This window comes from Lolium perenne, chromosome 6 (genome assembly GCF_019359855.2).
Source record: "Lolium perenne isolate Kyuss_39 chromosome 6, Kyuss_2.0, whole genome shotgun sequence".
NCBI classification, from domain to species: Eukaryota; Viridiplantae; Streptophyta; class Magnoliopsida; order Poales; family Poaceae; genus Lolium; species Lolium perenne.
Genome location: NC_067249.2, coordinates 241,252,350 through 241,270,638, shown reverse-complemented (window position 1 = coordinate 241,270,638; position 18,289 = coordinate 241,252,350). Strand labels below are relative to the sequence as shown.

Genomic DNA, 18,289 nt, shown 5'->3' with positions numbered 1-18,289 from the left:
TGCTTGGCAAAAACAAAAAACAAGGAGATTCAGCATATAAGTTTGTTTATGTAAAAACAAAGATTTAATTTATCCCTTTGCAATAGCTCAGAGCGAAATACACTGTTTATTGTCTGCAAAATAATCAAGATATCACATGTTTCTTGTACGGGATGCTTAAATCAGGGACCCATGAGCCCGGCGGCGTCGTCAACGTTTTAAAGGCGGCAGGAGATCGAAAGAAAAAATAAGCCAAAAATCAGTTGGTAAACAAAACCAAGAAAAGAAACATTTACCTTTCTGAGGGGATGACATGCGGGACCCATGAGGCAGCAACATCCTCAACTATTCCAAGGCGGCAGGGGATCAAAAGAAAAAGGAAATAGCCAGAAATTAAGTAGGGTAAAAAATAAATCCAACAAAGGAAACTTTTATTGTTCATAGAGGATGACATGCGGGACCCATGAGCCAGCAGCCTCAACGTTTCAAAGTCGGCATGAGATCGAAAGAAAAAGGCAAGTGACCAAATATCAGGAGCCAAAGATAATCCAAGAAAAGAAACTTTATTGTACATAGAGGATGCCATGCGGGTCCCATTTAGCAGCAGCTGTATCAACGTTTGAGAGGCGGCAGGCGATCGAAAGAAAAAGGCAAGTGACCAAATATGAGGTGCCAAAAAAAATCCAAGAAAAGAAAGTTTTATAGTACATAGAGGATGACATGCGGGTCCCATTTAGCATCAGCGGTATCAAAGTTTGAGAAGCGGCAGGGGATCAAAAGAAAAAAAAAGGAAATAGCCAGAAATTAATTAGGGGTCAAAAATAAATCCACCAAAGGAAACTTTTATTGTTCATAGAGGATGACATGTGGGACCGACCTGCCAACAGCGTCCTCATCATTTCAAAGGGGGCAGGGGATCAAAAGAAAAAGGCAAATAGCCAGAAATTAGGGGTCAAAAATAACTCCAAGAAAGGAAACTTTTATTGTTCGTAGAGGATGACATGCGGGACCCATGAGCCAGCAGGTTACTCCACGTTTCAGAGGCGGCATGAGATCGAAAGAAAAAGGCAAGTGACAAAATATCAGGAGCCAAAGATAATCCAAGAAAAGAAACTTTATTGTTCATAGAGGCTGACATGTGGGACCCATGAGCCAGCAGATTCCTCAACGTTTCAAAGGCGGTAGGTGATCAAAAGAAAAAGGCAAGTGACCAAATATCAGGAGCCAAAAATAATCCAAGATTTATTGTACATAGAGGATGACATGCGGGTCCCATTTTGCAGCAGCGGTCTCAATGTTTCAAATGCGTCTTGAGATCAAAAGAAAAAGAAAGTAGCTAGAAATTAGGGGCTCAAAAAAATCCAAGAAAAGAAAGTTGATGGACATAGAGAATGACATGCGGGTCCCATGAGCCAGCAGCTTACTCAACGTTTCCAAGGCGGCAGGGGATGAAAAGAAAAAGGAAATAGCCAAAAATCAGAGGGTGAAAAAAAATCCAAGAGAATAAACTTTTATAACACATAGAGGATGACATGCGGGTCCCATTTAGCAGCAGGTTCCTCAACGTTTCAAACGTGGCATGAGATCAAAAGAAAAAGGCAAGTGACCAAATATCAAGAGCCAAAAATAATCCAAGAAAAGAAACTTGAATGTACATAGAGGATGACATGCGGGTCCCATTTAGCAAATTTGTATCAACGTTTGAGAGGCGGCAGGCGATCGAAAGAAAAAGGCAAGTGACCAAATATGAGGTGCCAAAAAAATTCCAAGAAAAGAAAGTTTTATAGTACATAGAGTATGACATGCGGGTCCCATTTTGTAGCAGCGGTCTCAATGCTTCCAAGGCGGCACAGGACCAAAAGAAAAATGAAGTAGCCAGAAATCAGGGGTTAAAAAAAATCCAAGAAAAGAAAGATTTCAATTGGGCTGCATCTGGACATCTGGGCCTTCGAACTATCTTGCTGGGCCTTTTGACTCGTACAATTTCAACCCACTCCAAAACAGGAAAGTTCGGATTTTTTTTAAAAAAAACAGGAAAGTCCTATGCTTCGGAAAAACAAAAAACAAGGAGATTCAACATATAAGTTTGTTTATGTAAATATAAAGATTTAATTTATCAGTTTGCAATAGCTCAGTGCGAAATACAATGTTTATTGTCTGCAAAATAAGATATCACATGTTTCTTGTACGGGGAGGCTGACATCGGGGACCCATGAGCCAGCAACGTCGTCAACGTTTCAAAGGCGGCAGGGGATCGAAAATAAAAAAACCAAAAATAAGTTGGTAAAAAAAATCCAAGAAAAGAAAACATTTATCATTCTGAGAGGATGACTGCGGGACCCATGAGGCAAGAAAGATCCTCAACATTTATTGTTTATAGAGGCTGACATGTGGGACCCGTGAGCCAGCAGCGTCGTCAACGTTTTAAAGGCGGCAGGAGATCGAAAGAAGAAAAAAAAGCCAAAAATCAGTTGGTAAACAAAATCCAAGAAAAGAAACATTAACCTTTCTGAGAGGATGACATGCGGGACCCATGAGGCAGCAAAGATCCTTAACGATTCCAAGGCGCCGGGGTTCAATAGAATAAAAGTAAATATCCAGATATTTATTAGTGGTCAAAAATAAATCCACCAAAGGAAACTTTTATTGTTCATAGAGGATGACATGTGGGACCGACACATAGGTGTCCTCATCGTTTCAAAGGGGCGGGGATCAAAAGAAAAAGGCAAATAGCCAGAAATTAGGGGTCAAAAATAACTCCAAGAAAGGAAACTTTTATTGTTCGTAGAGGATGACATGCGGGACCCATTAGCCAGCAGCTTACTCAACGTTTCAAAGGCGGCATGAGATCGAAAGAAAAAGGCAAGTGACCCAATATCAGGAGCCAAAAATAATCCAAGATTTATTGTACATAGAGGATGACATGTGGGTCCAATTTTGCAGCGACGGTCTCAATGTTTGAAATGCGGCTTGAGATCAAAAGAAACAGAAAGTAGCTAGTACTTTGGGGGTCAAAAAAATCCCAGAACAGAAAGTTGATGGACATAGAGGATGACATGCGGGTCCCTTGAGCCGCGGCTTACTCAACGTTTCAAAGGGGGCGAGGGGATCAAAAGAAAAAGGCAAGCCAAAAATCAGAGGGTAAAAAATCCAACAAAGGAAAGTTTTATAGCACATAGAGGATGACATGCGGGTCCCATGAGCCGACAGGTTCCTCAACGTTTCAAACGTGGCATGAGATCGAAAGAAAAAGGCAAGTGACCAAATATCAGGAGCCAAAAATAATCCAAGCAAAGAAACTTGATTGTACATACAGGATGACATGCGGGTCCCATTGTGCGGCAGTGGTCCCAACGTTTCAAATGCGACGGATCAATAGAAAATGAAAGTAGCCGAGAAATTAGGGGTCAAAAAAAACTCCAAGAAAGGAAAGCTTTATCGTTCATACGGGCCGACATGTGGGACCTATGAGCCGGCAGCTTACTAAACGTTTCAAAGGCGGCGAGGATCAAAAGAAAAAGGAAATAGCCAAAAATCCAAGAAATCAAACTTTTATTGTACATAGAGGATGACATGCGGGTCCCATGAGCAGAGATTCCTCAACGTTTCAAACGCGGCATGAGATCGAAAGAAAAAGGCAAGTGACCAAATATCGGGAGCCAAAAATAATCCAAGAAAAGAAACTTTATTGTACATAGAGGATGACATACGGGTCCCATTTTGCAGCGGTCTCAACGTTTCCAAGGCGACACGGGACCAAAAGAAAAATGATGTAGCCGAGAAATCGGGGGTGAAAAAAATCCAAGAAAATAAAGATTTCAATTGGGCTGGATCTGGACATACGGGCCTTGAACTATCCTTACGGGCCTTTTGACTCGTACAATCTCAGCCCACTCAGAACATGAAAGTTCGGATTTTTCTCAAAAAAAAAAAAAAAACCGGAAAGTCCTATGCTTCGCCAAAACAAAAAACAAGGAGATTCAAGATATAAGTTGTAAAAATAAAGATTTAATTTATCCGTTTGCAATAGCTCAGAGCAAAATACACTGTTTATTGTCTGCAAAATAATCAAGATATCACATGTTTCTTGTACGGGGAGGCTGACATCTGGGACCCATGAGCCAGCAGCGTCGTCAACGTTTCAAAGGCAGGGGTCGAAAATAAAAAAAATAAAAAATTAGTTGGTAAAAAAATCCAAGAAAAGAAAACATTTATCGTTCTGAGAGGATGACATGCGGGACCGATGAGGCAGCGACATCCTCAACGTTTCCAAGGCGGCGGGGATCAAAAGAAAAAAAAAGGAAATAGCCAGAAATTAATTAGGGGTAAAAAATAAATCCACCAAAGGAAACTTTTATTGTTCATAGAGGATGACATGTGGGACCGACCTGCCAACAGCGTCCTCATCGTTTCAAAGGGGGCAGGGGATCGAAATAAAAAGGCAAATAGCCAGAAATTAGGGGTCAAAAATAACTCCAAGAAAGGAAACTTTTATTGTTCGTAGAGGATGACATGCGGGACCCATGAGCCAGCAGCTTACTCAACGTTTCAAAGGCGGCATGAGATCGAAAGAAAAAGGCAAGTGACCAAATATCAGGAGCCAAAAATAATCCAAAATTTATTGTACATAGAGGATGACATGTGGGTCCCATTTTGCAGCAGCGGTCTCAATGTTTGAAATGCGGCTTGAGATCAAAAGAAAAAGAAAGTAGCTAGTAATTAGGGGGTCAAAAAAATCCAAGAAAAGAAAGTTGATGGACATAGAGGATGACATGCGGGTCCCTTGAGCCAGCAGCTTACTCGACGTTTCAAAGGGGGCAGGGGATCAAAAGAAAAAGGCAAGCCAAAAATCAGCGGGTGAAAAAAAATCCAACAAAGGAAACTTTTATAGCACATAGAGGATGACATGCGGGTCCCATGAGCCAGCAGGTTCCTCAACGTTTCAAACGTGGCATGAGATCGAAAGAAAAAGGCAAGTGACCAAATATCAGGAGCCAAAAATAATTCAAGAAAAGAAACATGATTTACATAGAGGATGACATGCGGGTCCCATTTAGCAGCAGCGGTATCACCGTTTGAGAGGCAGCAGGGGATCGAAAGAAAAAGGCAAGTGACCAAACATGAGGTGTCAAAAAAAATCCAAGAAAAGAAAGTTTTATAGTACATAGAGGATGATATGCGGGTCCCATTTAGCAGCAGCGTTATCACCGTTTGAGAGGCGGCAGGGGATCGAAAGAAAAGAGGCAAGTGACCAAATATGAGGTGCCAAAAAAATCCAAGAAAAGAAAGTTTTATAGTACATAGAGGATGACATGCGGGTCCCATGAGTAAGCAGCTTACTCAACGTTTCCAAGGAGGCAGGGCATCAAAAGAAAAAGGAAATAGACAAAAATCAGAGAGTGAAAAAAATCCCTAGAAAATAAACTTTTATAGCACATAGAGGATGACATGCAGGTCCCATGAGCCAGCAGGTTCCTCAACGTTTCAAACGTGGCATGAGATCGAAAGAAAAAAACGCAAGTGACCAAATATCAGGAGCCAAAAATAATCCAAGAAAAGAAAGTTTTATAGTACATAGAGGATGACATGCGGGTCCCATTTAGCAGCAGCGGTATCACCGTTTGAGAGGCGGCAGGGGATCAAAAGAAAAAAGAAATTGCCAAAAATCAGAGGGTGAAATAAAACCAAGAAAATAAACTTTTATAGTACATAGAGGATGACATGCGGGTCCCATGAGCCTGCAGGTTCCTCAACGTTTCAAACGTGGCATGAGATCGAAAGAAAAAGGTAAGTGACCAAATATGAGGTGCCAAAAATAATTCAAGAAAAGAAAGTTTTATAGTACATAGAGGATGACATGCGGGTCCCAATTAGCAGCAGCGGTATCACCGTTTGAGAGGCGGCAGGGGATCGAAAGAAAAAGGCAAGTGACCAAATTTGAGGTGCCAAAAAAAACTCCAAGAAAAGAAAGTTTTATAGTACATAGAGGATGACATGTGGGTCCCATTTAGCAGCAGCGGTATCACCGTTTGAGAGGCGGCAGGGGATCGAAAGAAAAAGGCAAGTGACCAAATTTGAGGTGCCAAAAAAAACTCCAAGAAAAGAAAGTTGATTGAACATAGAGGATGACATGCGGGTCCCATTTAGCAGCAGCGGTCTCAACGTTTCCAAGGCGGCAAGGGATCAAAAGAAAAAGGAAGTAGCCAGAAATCAGGGGGTCAGAAAAAATCCAAGAATAGAAAGAATTTTGGTTCATAGAGGATGACATGCGGGACCCATGATCCTGCATCGTAAACGGCTCGATCGGAGAACGTTGAACGAGATGGCGCGATCGAGAAAAAAACAATGCCAGAGAGGCTACCATCTGGGCCCTACATCCCTCGGCGGTGCGGATTTGCGTTGACTCGGCCGGCGAACCCGAGAATTCGCGATGCACCACGTCCCGGGCCACCATACGCGACGTTTTGGCCGCTTTCGTTGGGCTAGGTGGCCTCAAAAACGAGAAAAAAAAAGTTTTGACATGCACCACGGAGGGACCAAAAATCGTCGGCCATGGTACACCAGCAACCACAGCGCGACTTCAACTTCGTCGGCCATGGCAACTTTTCTTGTAGTGGTTGAGCCATTTCTTCCGCACGCTCTGTGCTAAGCAGATATGTCCCGAGGTTATTGCAAAGCTACAACATACAGTACCGGAGTTGCTATGCAATTTGGAGATGATATTTCCGCCAGGCTTCTTTACTCCGATGGCACATCTCATTGTGCACCTCGCCAACGAGGCACTCTTGGGTGGTCCGGTGCAGTTTCGTTGGCAGTTCTGTATTGAGAGAGAGTTTAAGTATATTCGAAAGATAACTGGAAACAAGGCCAAGATTGAAGCATGCATAGCTGAGGCAATATGCCTTCGGGAGATGGCAGATGCCGCGACAACGTACTATCCCGATGATGTTCCCACTCAGCATAACCCGGTCACTCGTTACAATGTCGACGTGCCCGAGAATGACCCCAAGCTAAAACTATTCCAATTCCCCGGTGGCAAGGCTGGTAAAGGAACAAAATATAAATTGGAGAACGAAGAGAAGGATTGTATAATGCTATATGTGCTTATGAACATGTAGGAAGTGATCCCATTCGTAAGGTAAAATGGTGAACAAATTACTTTGCAGCTAGTAACCTCGTCTCGGTCTAATGCTTATTTTCTCCTTTCAGCGAATTCACGGATGAAATGTGGCCGTATGATGAATTGCCCGAAACCTCGGAGATGGACACTCTACTGAAAGACGGTGCTCCCGGAATTAATAAAAACTTTGTGACATGGTTCATGGAAAAAGTAATTTCTAACCTTTCCTCTTACATTGCAACATGTGACTTGTCCCTCTTATTACACGTAACTAATGCACACAACAAATTTGAAATGTTCTTGTAGGGCCGTGAGAGAAACGTTGATATGATAGATGAGTTGAAATGTGTTTCCCAAGGTTGTAGCCGTGAGGTGACCAAGTATGAGAAATATGATGTGAATGGGTTTCGCTTCCACACAGAGACGCACCAGAAGGGCCGGGCGAATCCCAAAACGATAAATACTGGGGTCTTCACCAAAGGAGCCAACAACTTTGATTACTACGGAAGGTTACAAAGTGCATACGAGTTGACATTCAATCGTACGAACGTGCAACTCAATATCGTCGTGTTCAAGTGTCATTGGTTCGACCCAATAGGTGGACAGAGAAGTGATAAGTCCATTGGGTTAGTTGAAGTTAAGCCTTCAACCACCTATAGCGGAGCCGATGTCTTTATTGTGGCTCACCAAGCCAAGCAAGTTTATTATTTTCCCTACCCATGCCAGAAAGCGGAACTCAAGGGTTGGGAAGTCGTCTTCCAGGTATCGCCACATGGTAACCTACCGATTCCCTCTGAGGATGATTACAACAACATTGACCCCGTGACATACGAGGGGATTTTCTATCAAGAGGAACAGGACTTCGGGGAATATATTTTAGAACCGTTGTTCAAGAGGACCTCGGGAACGATGCAGAAACTCGTGGTGAGTTAGTGGTGGATCTAAAGGACATATCTATGCTCGAGAAGTTACTTGAGGCGAATGACAATTATGATGAGCCTCCACCCGTCGACCCTTCAACTTTGTACTCACAAGATAGTGATAGTGATAGTGGGCCAGAGAAAGAGAAAGAGATGGAGTATGAGAGTGAGCGTGAGAGCGATGATGGCTGGTGAGGGTCTTTTATTCTTAGTATTTATTTGTCAACATGCTTCTTAATTGCATTGTGCCTTTTATTCTTAGTATCTTCATTTTATTATGTCAACATGCTTCTTAATTGCATTGTGCCTTTTATTCTTAGTATCTTCATTTTATTATGTCAACATGCTTCTTAATTGCATTGTGCCTTTTATTCTTAGTATCTTCATATAATATGTCTTTGTGCTTAACTGTTTTATTCTTCTCAATGCGGGTGGTCGAACAATATGAGCAGCGGCAAGGCAGACTCCGAGAGCTTGCTTAAGACGCTGGCGCAGGTGAAGAGGAATATTCCTAGAGTGCCTAGACGGAGTGATCGAGCCCCGGTGCAAAATCCGCGTTACGCCGATGGTACCGATGGAGGACGAGGACGAGGAGGACGAGGTGGAGGTCGAGGACGAGGACGAGGAGGACGAGGTGGAGGACGAGGTGGCGGCGGGGTACACATGGACTTTGACGAGCCACCCTCCGCTTCTGGCGACGTGGCTCCTGAGTTGTACCTTGAGGGTCCGTCTAGTAGGGAGGTGGAGATGGAGACGGAGTCTACACACGAGTCGGACTCTAGGGCTGAGTTGGAGGTCATGGAGGGTGAAGGTGCACCGAAGCCCTTGAAGCTTCGTGGAGAAGCTAGAGTCCCCGATGCGAGGAAGGAGCCGAAGACCCATGATGACAAGGCCCTTATCATTCCTTCGAGCGATGAGTAAGTGTACTACTTCAGAAATTTCGAACATGTATTTTCATCTTGGGCATAATAAACAATTTGGCATGTGTACTAATGTGTGATTTATTTGCAGCAACTGGACATGGGATGCCAAGCCCCCCTGATGTCTACGGGAGCTTCTATTCTTGTAGACAGTGTTGGGCCTCCAAGAGCAGAGGTTTGTAGAACAGCAGCAAGTTTCCCTTAAGTGGATTACCCAAGGTTTATCGAACTCAGGGAGGAAGAGGTCAAAGATATCCCTCTCATGCAACCCTGCAACCACAAAGCAAGAAGTCTCTTGTGTCCCCAACACACCTAATAGGTGCACTAGTTCGGCGAAGAGATAGTGAAATACAGGTGGTATGAATAAGTAGTAGCAACGGCACCAGAAAAGTGCTTTGCCCAGGACAGTAAACAAGCAGTAGTAACGCAGCAGTAGTAACGCAGTAAAATAGTAAACAAGCAGCGATAGCAGTATTTAGGAACAAGGCCTAGGGATTAGACTTTCACTAGCGGACACTCTCAACATTGATCACATAACAGAATAGATAAATGCATACTCTACACTTTTGTTGGATGATGAACACATTGCGTAGGATTACACGAACCCTCAATGCTGGAGTTAACAAGCTCCACAATAATGCTCATATTTTAGTAACCTTTAGTGTAAGATAGATCAAAAGACTAAACCAAGTACTAACATAGCATGCACACTGTCACCTTCATGCATATGTAGGAGGAATAGATCACATCAATATTATCATAGCAATAGTTAACTTCGCAATCTACAAGAGATCATGATCATAGCATAAACCAAGTACTAACACGGTGCACACACTGTCACCTTTACACACGTGCAGGAGGAATAGAACTACTTTAATAACTTTGCTAGAGTAGCACATAGAATAGTGGTGATACAAAACTCATATGAATCTCAATCATGTAAAGCAGCTCATGAGATTATTGTATTGAGGTACATGGGAGAGAGATGAACCACATAGCTACCGGTACAGCCCCGAGCCTCGATGGAGAACTACTCCCTCCTCATGGGAGCAGCAGCGGTGATGAAGATGGCGGTGGAGATGGCAGCGGTGTCGATGGAGAAGCCTTCTGGGGGCACTTCCCCGCTCCGGCAGGGTGCCGGAACAGAGACTCCTGTCCCCCAGATCTTGGCTTCGCGATGGCGGCGGCTCTGGAAGGTTTTCCGTATCGTGGCTTTTCGCCTCAGGGTTTTCTCGACGGAGGCTTTAAATAGGCGAAGAGGCGGCGCAGGAGGGCTGAAGGGGTGGCCACACCATAGGCTGGCACGGCCAGGGCCCAGGCCGCGCCGGCCTATGGTCTGGGGGCCCAGTGCCCCCCCTCTGGTCCTTCCCGGGTGTTCTGGATGCTTCCGGTGAAAATAGGAACCTGGGTCTTGATTTCGTCCGATTCCGAGAATATTTCGTTACTAGGATTTCTGAAACCAAAAACAGCAGAAAACAGGAACTGGCACTTCGGCATCTTGTTAATAGGTTAGTTCCAGAAAATGCACGAATATGACATAAAGTGTGCATAAAACATGTAGGTATCATCAATAATATGGCATAGAACATAAGAAATTATCGATACGTCGGAGACGTATCAAGCATCCCCAAGCTTAGTTCTGCTCGTCCCGAGCAGGTAAAACGATAACAAAGATAATTTCTGAAGTGACATGCCATCATAACCTTGATCATACTATTTGTAAACATATGTAGTGGATGCAGCGATCAAAACAATGGTAATGACATGAGTAAACAACTGAATCATAAAGCAAAGACTTTTCATGAATAGTACTTCAAGACAAGCATCAATAAGTCTTGCATAAGAGTTAACTCATAAAGCAATAAATCAAAGTAAAGGTATTGAAGCAACACATAGGAAGTTTAAGTTTCAGCGGTTGCTTTCAACTTGTAACATGTATATCTCATGGATAATTGTCAACATAGAGTAATATAACAAGTACAATATGCAAATATGTAGGAATCAATGCGCAGTTCACACAAATGTTTGCTTCTTGAGGTGGAGAGAGATAGGTGAACTGACTCAACATAAAAGTAAAAAGAATGGTCCTTCAAAGAGGAAAGCATCGATTGCTATATTTGTGCTAGAGCTTTGGTTTTGAAAACATAAAGAGAGCATAAAAGTAAAATTTTGAGAGGTGTTTGTTGTTGTCAACGAATGGTAGTGGGCACTCTAACTACCTCATCAACCAGACTTTCAAGAGCGGCTCCCATGAAGGACGTTATCTCTACCAGCAAGGTAGATCATCCTTCTTCTCTTTTGTTTACACATGTACTTTAGTTTAGTTTTTCTTTATTTATGGATGACACTCCTCCCAACCTTTTGCTTACACAAGCCATGGCTAACCGAATCCTCGGGTGCCTTCCAACAATCACATACCATGAAGGAGTGTCTATTTACAAAATTAAGTTGCTTACTGATGAATCAGAGCAAAACATGTGAAGAGAATTATTAATGCAAGTTAATTAATCGGGGCTGGGAACCCCATTGCCAGCTCTTTTTGCAAAATTATTGGATAAGCGGATGTGCCACTAGTCCATTGTGAAAGTCTGTCAGAAGTAAATGACAAGATCGAAAGATAAAACACCACATACTTCCTCATGAGCTATAAAACATTGACACAAATAAGAGGTGATAAATTTTGAATTATTTAAAGGTAGCACTCAAGCAATTTACTTTGGAATGGCGGAGAAATACCATGTAGTAGGTAGGTATGGTGGACACAAATGGCATAGTAGTTGGCTCAAGGATTTTGGATGCATGAGAAGTATTCCCTCTCGATACAAGGTTTAGGCTAGCAAGGTTATTTGAAACAAACACAAGGATGAATGGTACAGCAAAACTCACATAAAAGACATATTGTAAACATTATAAGACTCCATACCGTCTTCCTTGTTGTTCAAAACTCAATACTAGATGTTATCTAGACTCTAGAGAAACCAAATATGCAAACCAAATTAGCAAGCTCTAAGTGTTTCTTCATTAATGGGTGCAAAGCATATGATGCAAGAGCTTAAACATGAGCACAACAATTGCCAAGTATCAAATTATCCAAGACATTTTAGAGTTACTACATGTAGTATTTTCCAATTCCATCCATATAACAATTTAACGAAGAAGAAACTTCGCCATGAACACTAAAAGATAAAGCGAAGAACACATGTGTTCATATGAACCAGCGGAGCGTGTCTCTCTCCCACACAAGCATTTATTCAAACAAAAACAAAAACAAAAGCACACAGACGCTCCAAGTAAAGTACATAAGATGTGGCCGAATAAAAATATAGTTTCAAGAGAAGGAACCTGATAATTTGTCGATGAAGAAGGGGATGCCTTGGGCATCCCCAAGCTTAGACGCTTGAGTCTTCTTAGAATATGCAGGGGTGAACCACCGGGGCATCCCCAAGCTTAGAGCTTTCACTCTCCTTGATCATAGTATATCATCCTCCTCTCTTGACCCTTGAAAACTTTCTCCACACCAAACTCGAAACAAACTCATTAGAGGGTTAGTGCATAATCAAAAACTCACATGTTCAGAGGTGACACAATCATTCTTAACACTTCTGGACATTGCTCAAAGCTACTGGAAGGTAATGGAACAAAGAAATCCACCCAACACAGCGAAAGAAGCAATGCGAAATAAAAGGCAGAATCTGTCAAAACAGAACAGTCCGTAAAGACGAATTTTAAAAGGGCACCAGACTTGCTCAAATGAAAATGTCCAAATTGAATGAAAGTTGCGTACATATCTGAGGATCACTCACGTAAATTGGCATAATTTTCTGAGTTACCTACAGAGAATTAGACCCAGATTCGTGACAGCAAAGAAATCTGTTTCTGCGCAGTAATCCAAATCTAGTATTTACTTTACTATCAAAGACTTTACTTGGCACAACAAAACACAAAACTAAGATAAGGAGAGGTTGCTACAGTAGTAAACAACTTCCAAGACACAAATATAAAACAAAGTGCTGTAGCAAAATAACACATGGGTTATCTCCCAAGAAGTTCTTTCTTTATAGCCATTAAGATGGGCTCAGCAGTTTTAATGATGCACTCGCAAGAAATAGTATTTGAAGCAAAAGAGAGCATCAAGAGGCAAATTCAAAACACATTTAAGCCTAACATGCTTCCTATGCATAGAAATCTTGTAAATAAACAAGTTCATGAAGAGCAAAGTAACAAGCATAGGAAGATAGAACAAGTGTAGCTTCAAAAATTTCAGCACATAGAGAGGCATTTTAGTAACATGAAAATTTCTACAACCATATTTTCCTCTCTCATAATAACTTTCAGTAGCAACATGAGCAAACTCAACAATATAACTATCACATAAAGCATTCTTATCATGAGTCTCATGCATAAAATTATTACTCTCCACATAGGCATAATCAATTTTATTAGTTGTAGTGGGAGCAAATTCAACAAAGTAGCTATCATTATTATTCTCATCATCAAATATAGGAGGCATAGTATAATCATAACAAGCTTTATCCTCCATAGTAGGCTGTACCAAAAGACCACTATTATAATCATCATAAATAGGAGGCAAAGTATCATCAAAGAAAATTTTCTCCTCAATGCTTGGGGGACTAAAAAGATCATGAAAACCAGCTTCCCCAAGCTTAGAACTTTCTATATCATTATCAACAATGGTGTTCAAAGCGTTCATACTAATATTACTACCAGCATGCAAATAAGATTTCATAGGTTTTTTAATTTTCGCATCAAACAATCCATGTTTTAAATCAGGAAATAGAATAAGAAGCTCACTCTTGTACATTATGCCAAACTAGTGTAAACAAGAAACAACAAGATGCAATTGCAGGATCTAAAGGAAATAGCTTCGAGCACAAACACAATGGCGCCAGAAAAGTACTGTTACCTGGAACCGGAGTATGAGTGCCTTTTTACCTTTCCTCCCCGGCAACGGCGCCAGAAAAGTGCTTGATGTCTACGGGAGCTTCTATTCTTGTAGACAGTGTTGGGCCTCCAAGAGCAGAGGTTTGTAGAACAGCAGCAAGTTTCCCTTAAGTGGATTACCCAAGGTTTATCGAACTCAGGGAGGAAGAGGTCAAAGATATCCCTCTCATGCAACCCTGCAACCACAAAGCAAGAAGTCTCTTGTGTCCCCAACACACCTAATAGGTGCACTAGTTCGGCGAAGAGATAGTGAAATACAGGTGGTATGAATAAGTAGTAGCAACGGCACCAGAAAAGTGCTTTGCCCAGGACAGTAAACAAGCAGTAGTAACGCAGCAGTAGTAACGCAGTAAAACAGTAAACAAGCAGCGATAGCAGTATTTAGGAACAAGGCCTAGGGATTAGACTTTCACTAGCGGACACTCTCAACATTGATCACATAACAGAATAGATAAATGCATACTCTACACTTTTGTTGGATGATGAACACATTGCGTAGGATTACACGAACCCTCAATGCCGGAGTTAACAAGCTCCACAATAATGCTCATATTTTAGTAACCTTTAGTGTAAGATAGATCAAAAGACTAAACCAAGTACTAACATAGCATGCACACTGTCACCTTCATGCATATGTAGGAGGAATAGATCACATCAATATTATCATAGCAATAGTTAACTTCGCAATCTACAAGAGATCATGATCATAGCATAAACCAAGTACTAACACGGTGCACACACTGTCACCTTTACACACGTGCAGGAGGAATAGAACTACTTTAATAACTTTGCTAGAGTAGCACATAGAATAGTGGTGATACAAAACTCATATGAATCTCAATCATGTAAAGCAGCTCATGAGATTATTGTATTGAGGTACATGGGAGAGAGATGAACCACATAGCTACCGGTACAGCCCCGAGCCTCGATGGAGAACTACTCCCTCCTCATGGGAGCAGCAGCGGTGATGAAGATGGCGGTGGAGATGGCAGCGGTGTCGATGGAGAAGCCTTCTGGGGGCACTTCCCCGCTCCGGCAGGGTGCCGGAACAGAGACTCCTGTCCCCCAGATCTTGGCTTCGCGATGGCGGCGGCTCTGGAAGGTTTTCCGTATCGTGGCTTTTCGCCTCAGGGTTTTCTCGACGGAGGCTTTAAATAGGCGAAGAGGCGGCGCAGGAGGGCTGAAGGGGTGGCCACACCATAGGCTGGCACGGCCAGGGCCCAGGCCGCGCCGGCCTATGGTCTGGGGGCCCAGTGCCCCCCCTCTGGTCCTTCCCGGGTGTTCTGGATGCTTCCGGTGAAAATAGGAACCTGGGTCTTGATTTCGTCCGATTCCGAGAATATTTCGTTACTAGGATTTCTGAAACCAAAAACAGCAGAAAACAGGAACTGGCACTTCGGCATCTTGTTAATAGGTTAATTCCAGAAAATGCACGAATATGACATAAAGTGTGCATAAAACATGTAGGTATCATCAATAATATGGCATAGAACATAAGAAATTATCGATACGTCGGAGACGTATCACCCCCCGCATGCCTAACAGCTTGCTTGGGGCTCTGATTAAGAAGTTCTGGCCCGGCAGATACACTCCCCTTAGCACGGTCCCCGGTGGCCCGACGAAGCTAGCCACTACTTGGGCGGACTATGAGGATGCCCCTGCCGTAGGCTTCGCGACAGCTGCTGAGGCTGTGACCACCAAGTTCTGGGTAAGGCATATATTTCTCGAGCACCGTTCATAGTTGATGACCCTAATGTGCTAACTCATGACTTTTACAACTGATTTATGCATGATTGAAGTGCTTCTATCATGTGGACCCGGAGCATGACACGCAGGCGCGTCTCACTTTGCGTGGCGCTTGCGAGAGGTTGACACCGCAGCAGTGGTACAACCAAAAGTTCACCAGCACTAGTGCCTTCTGGGCTAACAAGGGTAAGAGGGTCAAGAAGGAGTACTATGTTGGTAACGAGCCTACGGAGGAATGGGCAATGACCATTGAGGAGTACATGTCGGTGAGTAAAATGTCAATGAGATTCTACATTGCTGCTAAGTTTTCATTGAATTATCTTGAGCTGAGTATTGCGTTTTCAGGTTTGTCCCGAGTGGGCCGAGCAGCATAGGGAGGCATGGGAGGAGCTGATTAGGCGAGGTGGCTCGGGCGGGACGAGTTTGCAGCCGTGTCGAGGCGTAACATGGAGAACCGAGGCACCGGTGGCACACACTGCGCGGGAAACCGCGACTACACCCGCTTCAAGGGGAAAAAGGTATGTATATACATGGAACGACCTTCATTCATTTCCCGCCATGTCTCATTTGTGGTACGCTTAACTTTTCTTTTCGCGATGCAGGTGGCCGAGGCACCACCTGGGGTGGTGCTTCATGATGCCCAGATATATGACATGATGCGGACGAAGCAGAAGCCCAATCCCGCATTGCCTCAGCCACAGTACTACGGCAATGCCAAGGCCGCCAAGGAGGACTACTGCGACATGGTGAAGTCTCGTCACCCCGAGGTGGATGACCCCTTGAGCATTCCGGTCGACGAGGAGTCGTTGGTCCTGTCGGGGCACGGGCGTCCGCATGGCCGTTTCCCTTGGCTGAATAAGGCGGTCAAGCCTACCCACTCCACGAGCTACACGCGCCTCAAGCATACCCTCACCGCCGACAGCCCCCAGCCTCGTCCACGGCCTGCTCGTCCACCCGCCTACGATGTAAGTTTTCCTCATTTTCATCCTCTTTCCGGTTTTCCTTCCTACATGGCTAAGTGTTGACGAGATTCATTGTTTCTGAAATTGTAGGCTGAGTTCGAGGCGGCCTTCGAAGCCTGCAATGAAGCGTATCAGCAGGCCGCTGCCCAGTGGAATAGGCAGAATACGGCCTACATGGCGTATATAGGAGTAAGTCTGAATCTTTCTTCTCGCTAGTAGATGACAAGTCTCAGTTTGATGCTTTATTTCTGCAAAGCCTGACTTGTAACCTATCTTGCAGGAAATGATGATTTCTATGTCTACTGGTACACCGCCACCGGATCGAGTTACCGTGGCGGGGGACATGCCTATCATGCCATCGAGGGTAGCTTTCGCTGCGACTTACTACGGATCCACACCGGAGGTGAGTTCTTTGCCAAACCGGTAGTTACCACTTTCCTTTGCCTCGCAAGTTGCTAACATGTAGGGAACACGTAGGGAACGGGATGGTCCGGGAACCAGGCCTCGCCGGATGGGCGCGAGGTCACACCGGTTCATGAAGGTGGTCGGTCTCCTGGGCGTTCTGCTGGTGCCTCTCCGTCGACTACTCCTGGGACTACTCCCGGTGCCTCTCCGTCGACTTCTCCTGGGCGTAGCACCGGTCCTTCTCAAGGTGGTTCTTCTGCAGCTTCTACCGGTGCGCAACCCCGGGCTGCTCGTTTCGCCAACGATAAGGGCGGACACACTCCGCCCGGGTCCTTCCTTCGCTAGTCGGCACCGGGCTTCTTGCTTGCCATCATGTGCTACCTACTACTATGTATTGGATGACATGGCACTCTCCTCTTGTATGCTATTACATGCACCATATATGCTACTATGTGGATTTCATGCTATTTATGTGAATTATGGTGAATTTGGATGCTACTATGTGGATTTCATGCTATTTATGTGAATTATGGTGAATTTGGATGAATTTGGATGTATTTGGATGTATTGGACCTGCTGAACTGAATTTAGATGAATTGGAACCCAATTTAAATCGAAAAAACCAAATGGTAGGGCATACGCCGAGGGCAATGCCGTCGGCATAGGGCCCTGGCATGACCATATGGTCGAGCCTATGCCGACGGCATTGCCGTCGGCGTATGCTCCCACCTGGCGTATGCTCCCATGTAGACGCCGAGGGCCTGGCCGTCGGCGTAGACACCGAACGTGGCAGCCTCGCGACGGGCCACGTCGCCCCACGGCCCCCAGATGGCGTGGCTACGCCGAGGGGAAAGCCGCCGGCGTCTGGATCACCTCCGTTAACGGCGACGGCGCGCCGTGGCCAGACGCCGACGGCAGCGACGCCGAGGGTCTTCTTCACCGTCGGCATAGAGCGAGGACGCCGACGGCTGCTTCTACGCCGAGGGCAGGCCGGGCTACACCGAGGGACCTGGACGCCGACGAGGTACGCCGAGGGCTGCCGTCGGCGTAGCCTACGCCGAGGGCCAGGCGTGGCTACGCCGAGGGCAGCCGGCCGTCGGCGTAGAGCTCCATTCCTGTAGTGACGAACGCAAACAACTTGTTAATATACTGAGAAATATTTAAACCTTTCTGACTTCCACCAGGGGGTATGTCCTTCTCAAAGACTACCGTCCCTACGCTCTTCTTCAGCCACAACTTGTAAAACTTAGAGAACACAAGAATATTAGAAAATCA

The 18,289-nt window shown here is 44.4% G+C and overlaps 1 protein-coding gene across 1 annotated transcript; it reads left to right on the top strand.

The window, feature by feature from the left end:
- Window positions 1–16,074: 16,074 nt before the first annotated feature.
- Window positions 16,075–16,692, top strand: LOC139832175 (uncharacterized). The gene is made up of 2 exons (XM_071821820.1): window positions 16,075–16,165; window positions 16,250–16,692. The coding sequence occupies exons 1-2, from the start codon at window positions 16,094–16,096 to the stop codon at window positions 16,670–16,672; spliced, it is 495 nt and encodes a 164-aa protein (XP_071677921.1). The 5' UTR covers window positions 16,075–16,093; the 3' UTR covers window positions 16,673–16,692.
- The last annotated feature ends 1,597 nt before the right edge of the window (window positions 16,693–18,289 follow it).

Excerpts from the sequence above, each read along its gene's own strand:
- LOC139832175 (XM_071821820.1), top strand. The coding sequence starts at position 16,094 with ATGGAGAACCGAGGCACCGGTGGCACACACTGCGCGGGAAACCGCGAC. Across the intron at positions 16,166-16,249 it reads CCCGCTTCAAGGGGAAAAAG|GTGGCCGAGGCACCACCTGG; the intron begins GTATGTATATAC and ends TTCGCGATGCAG.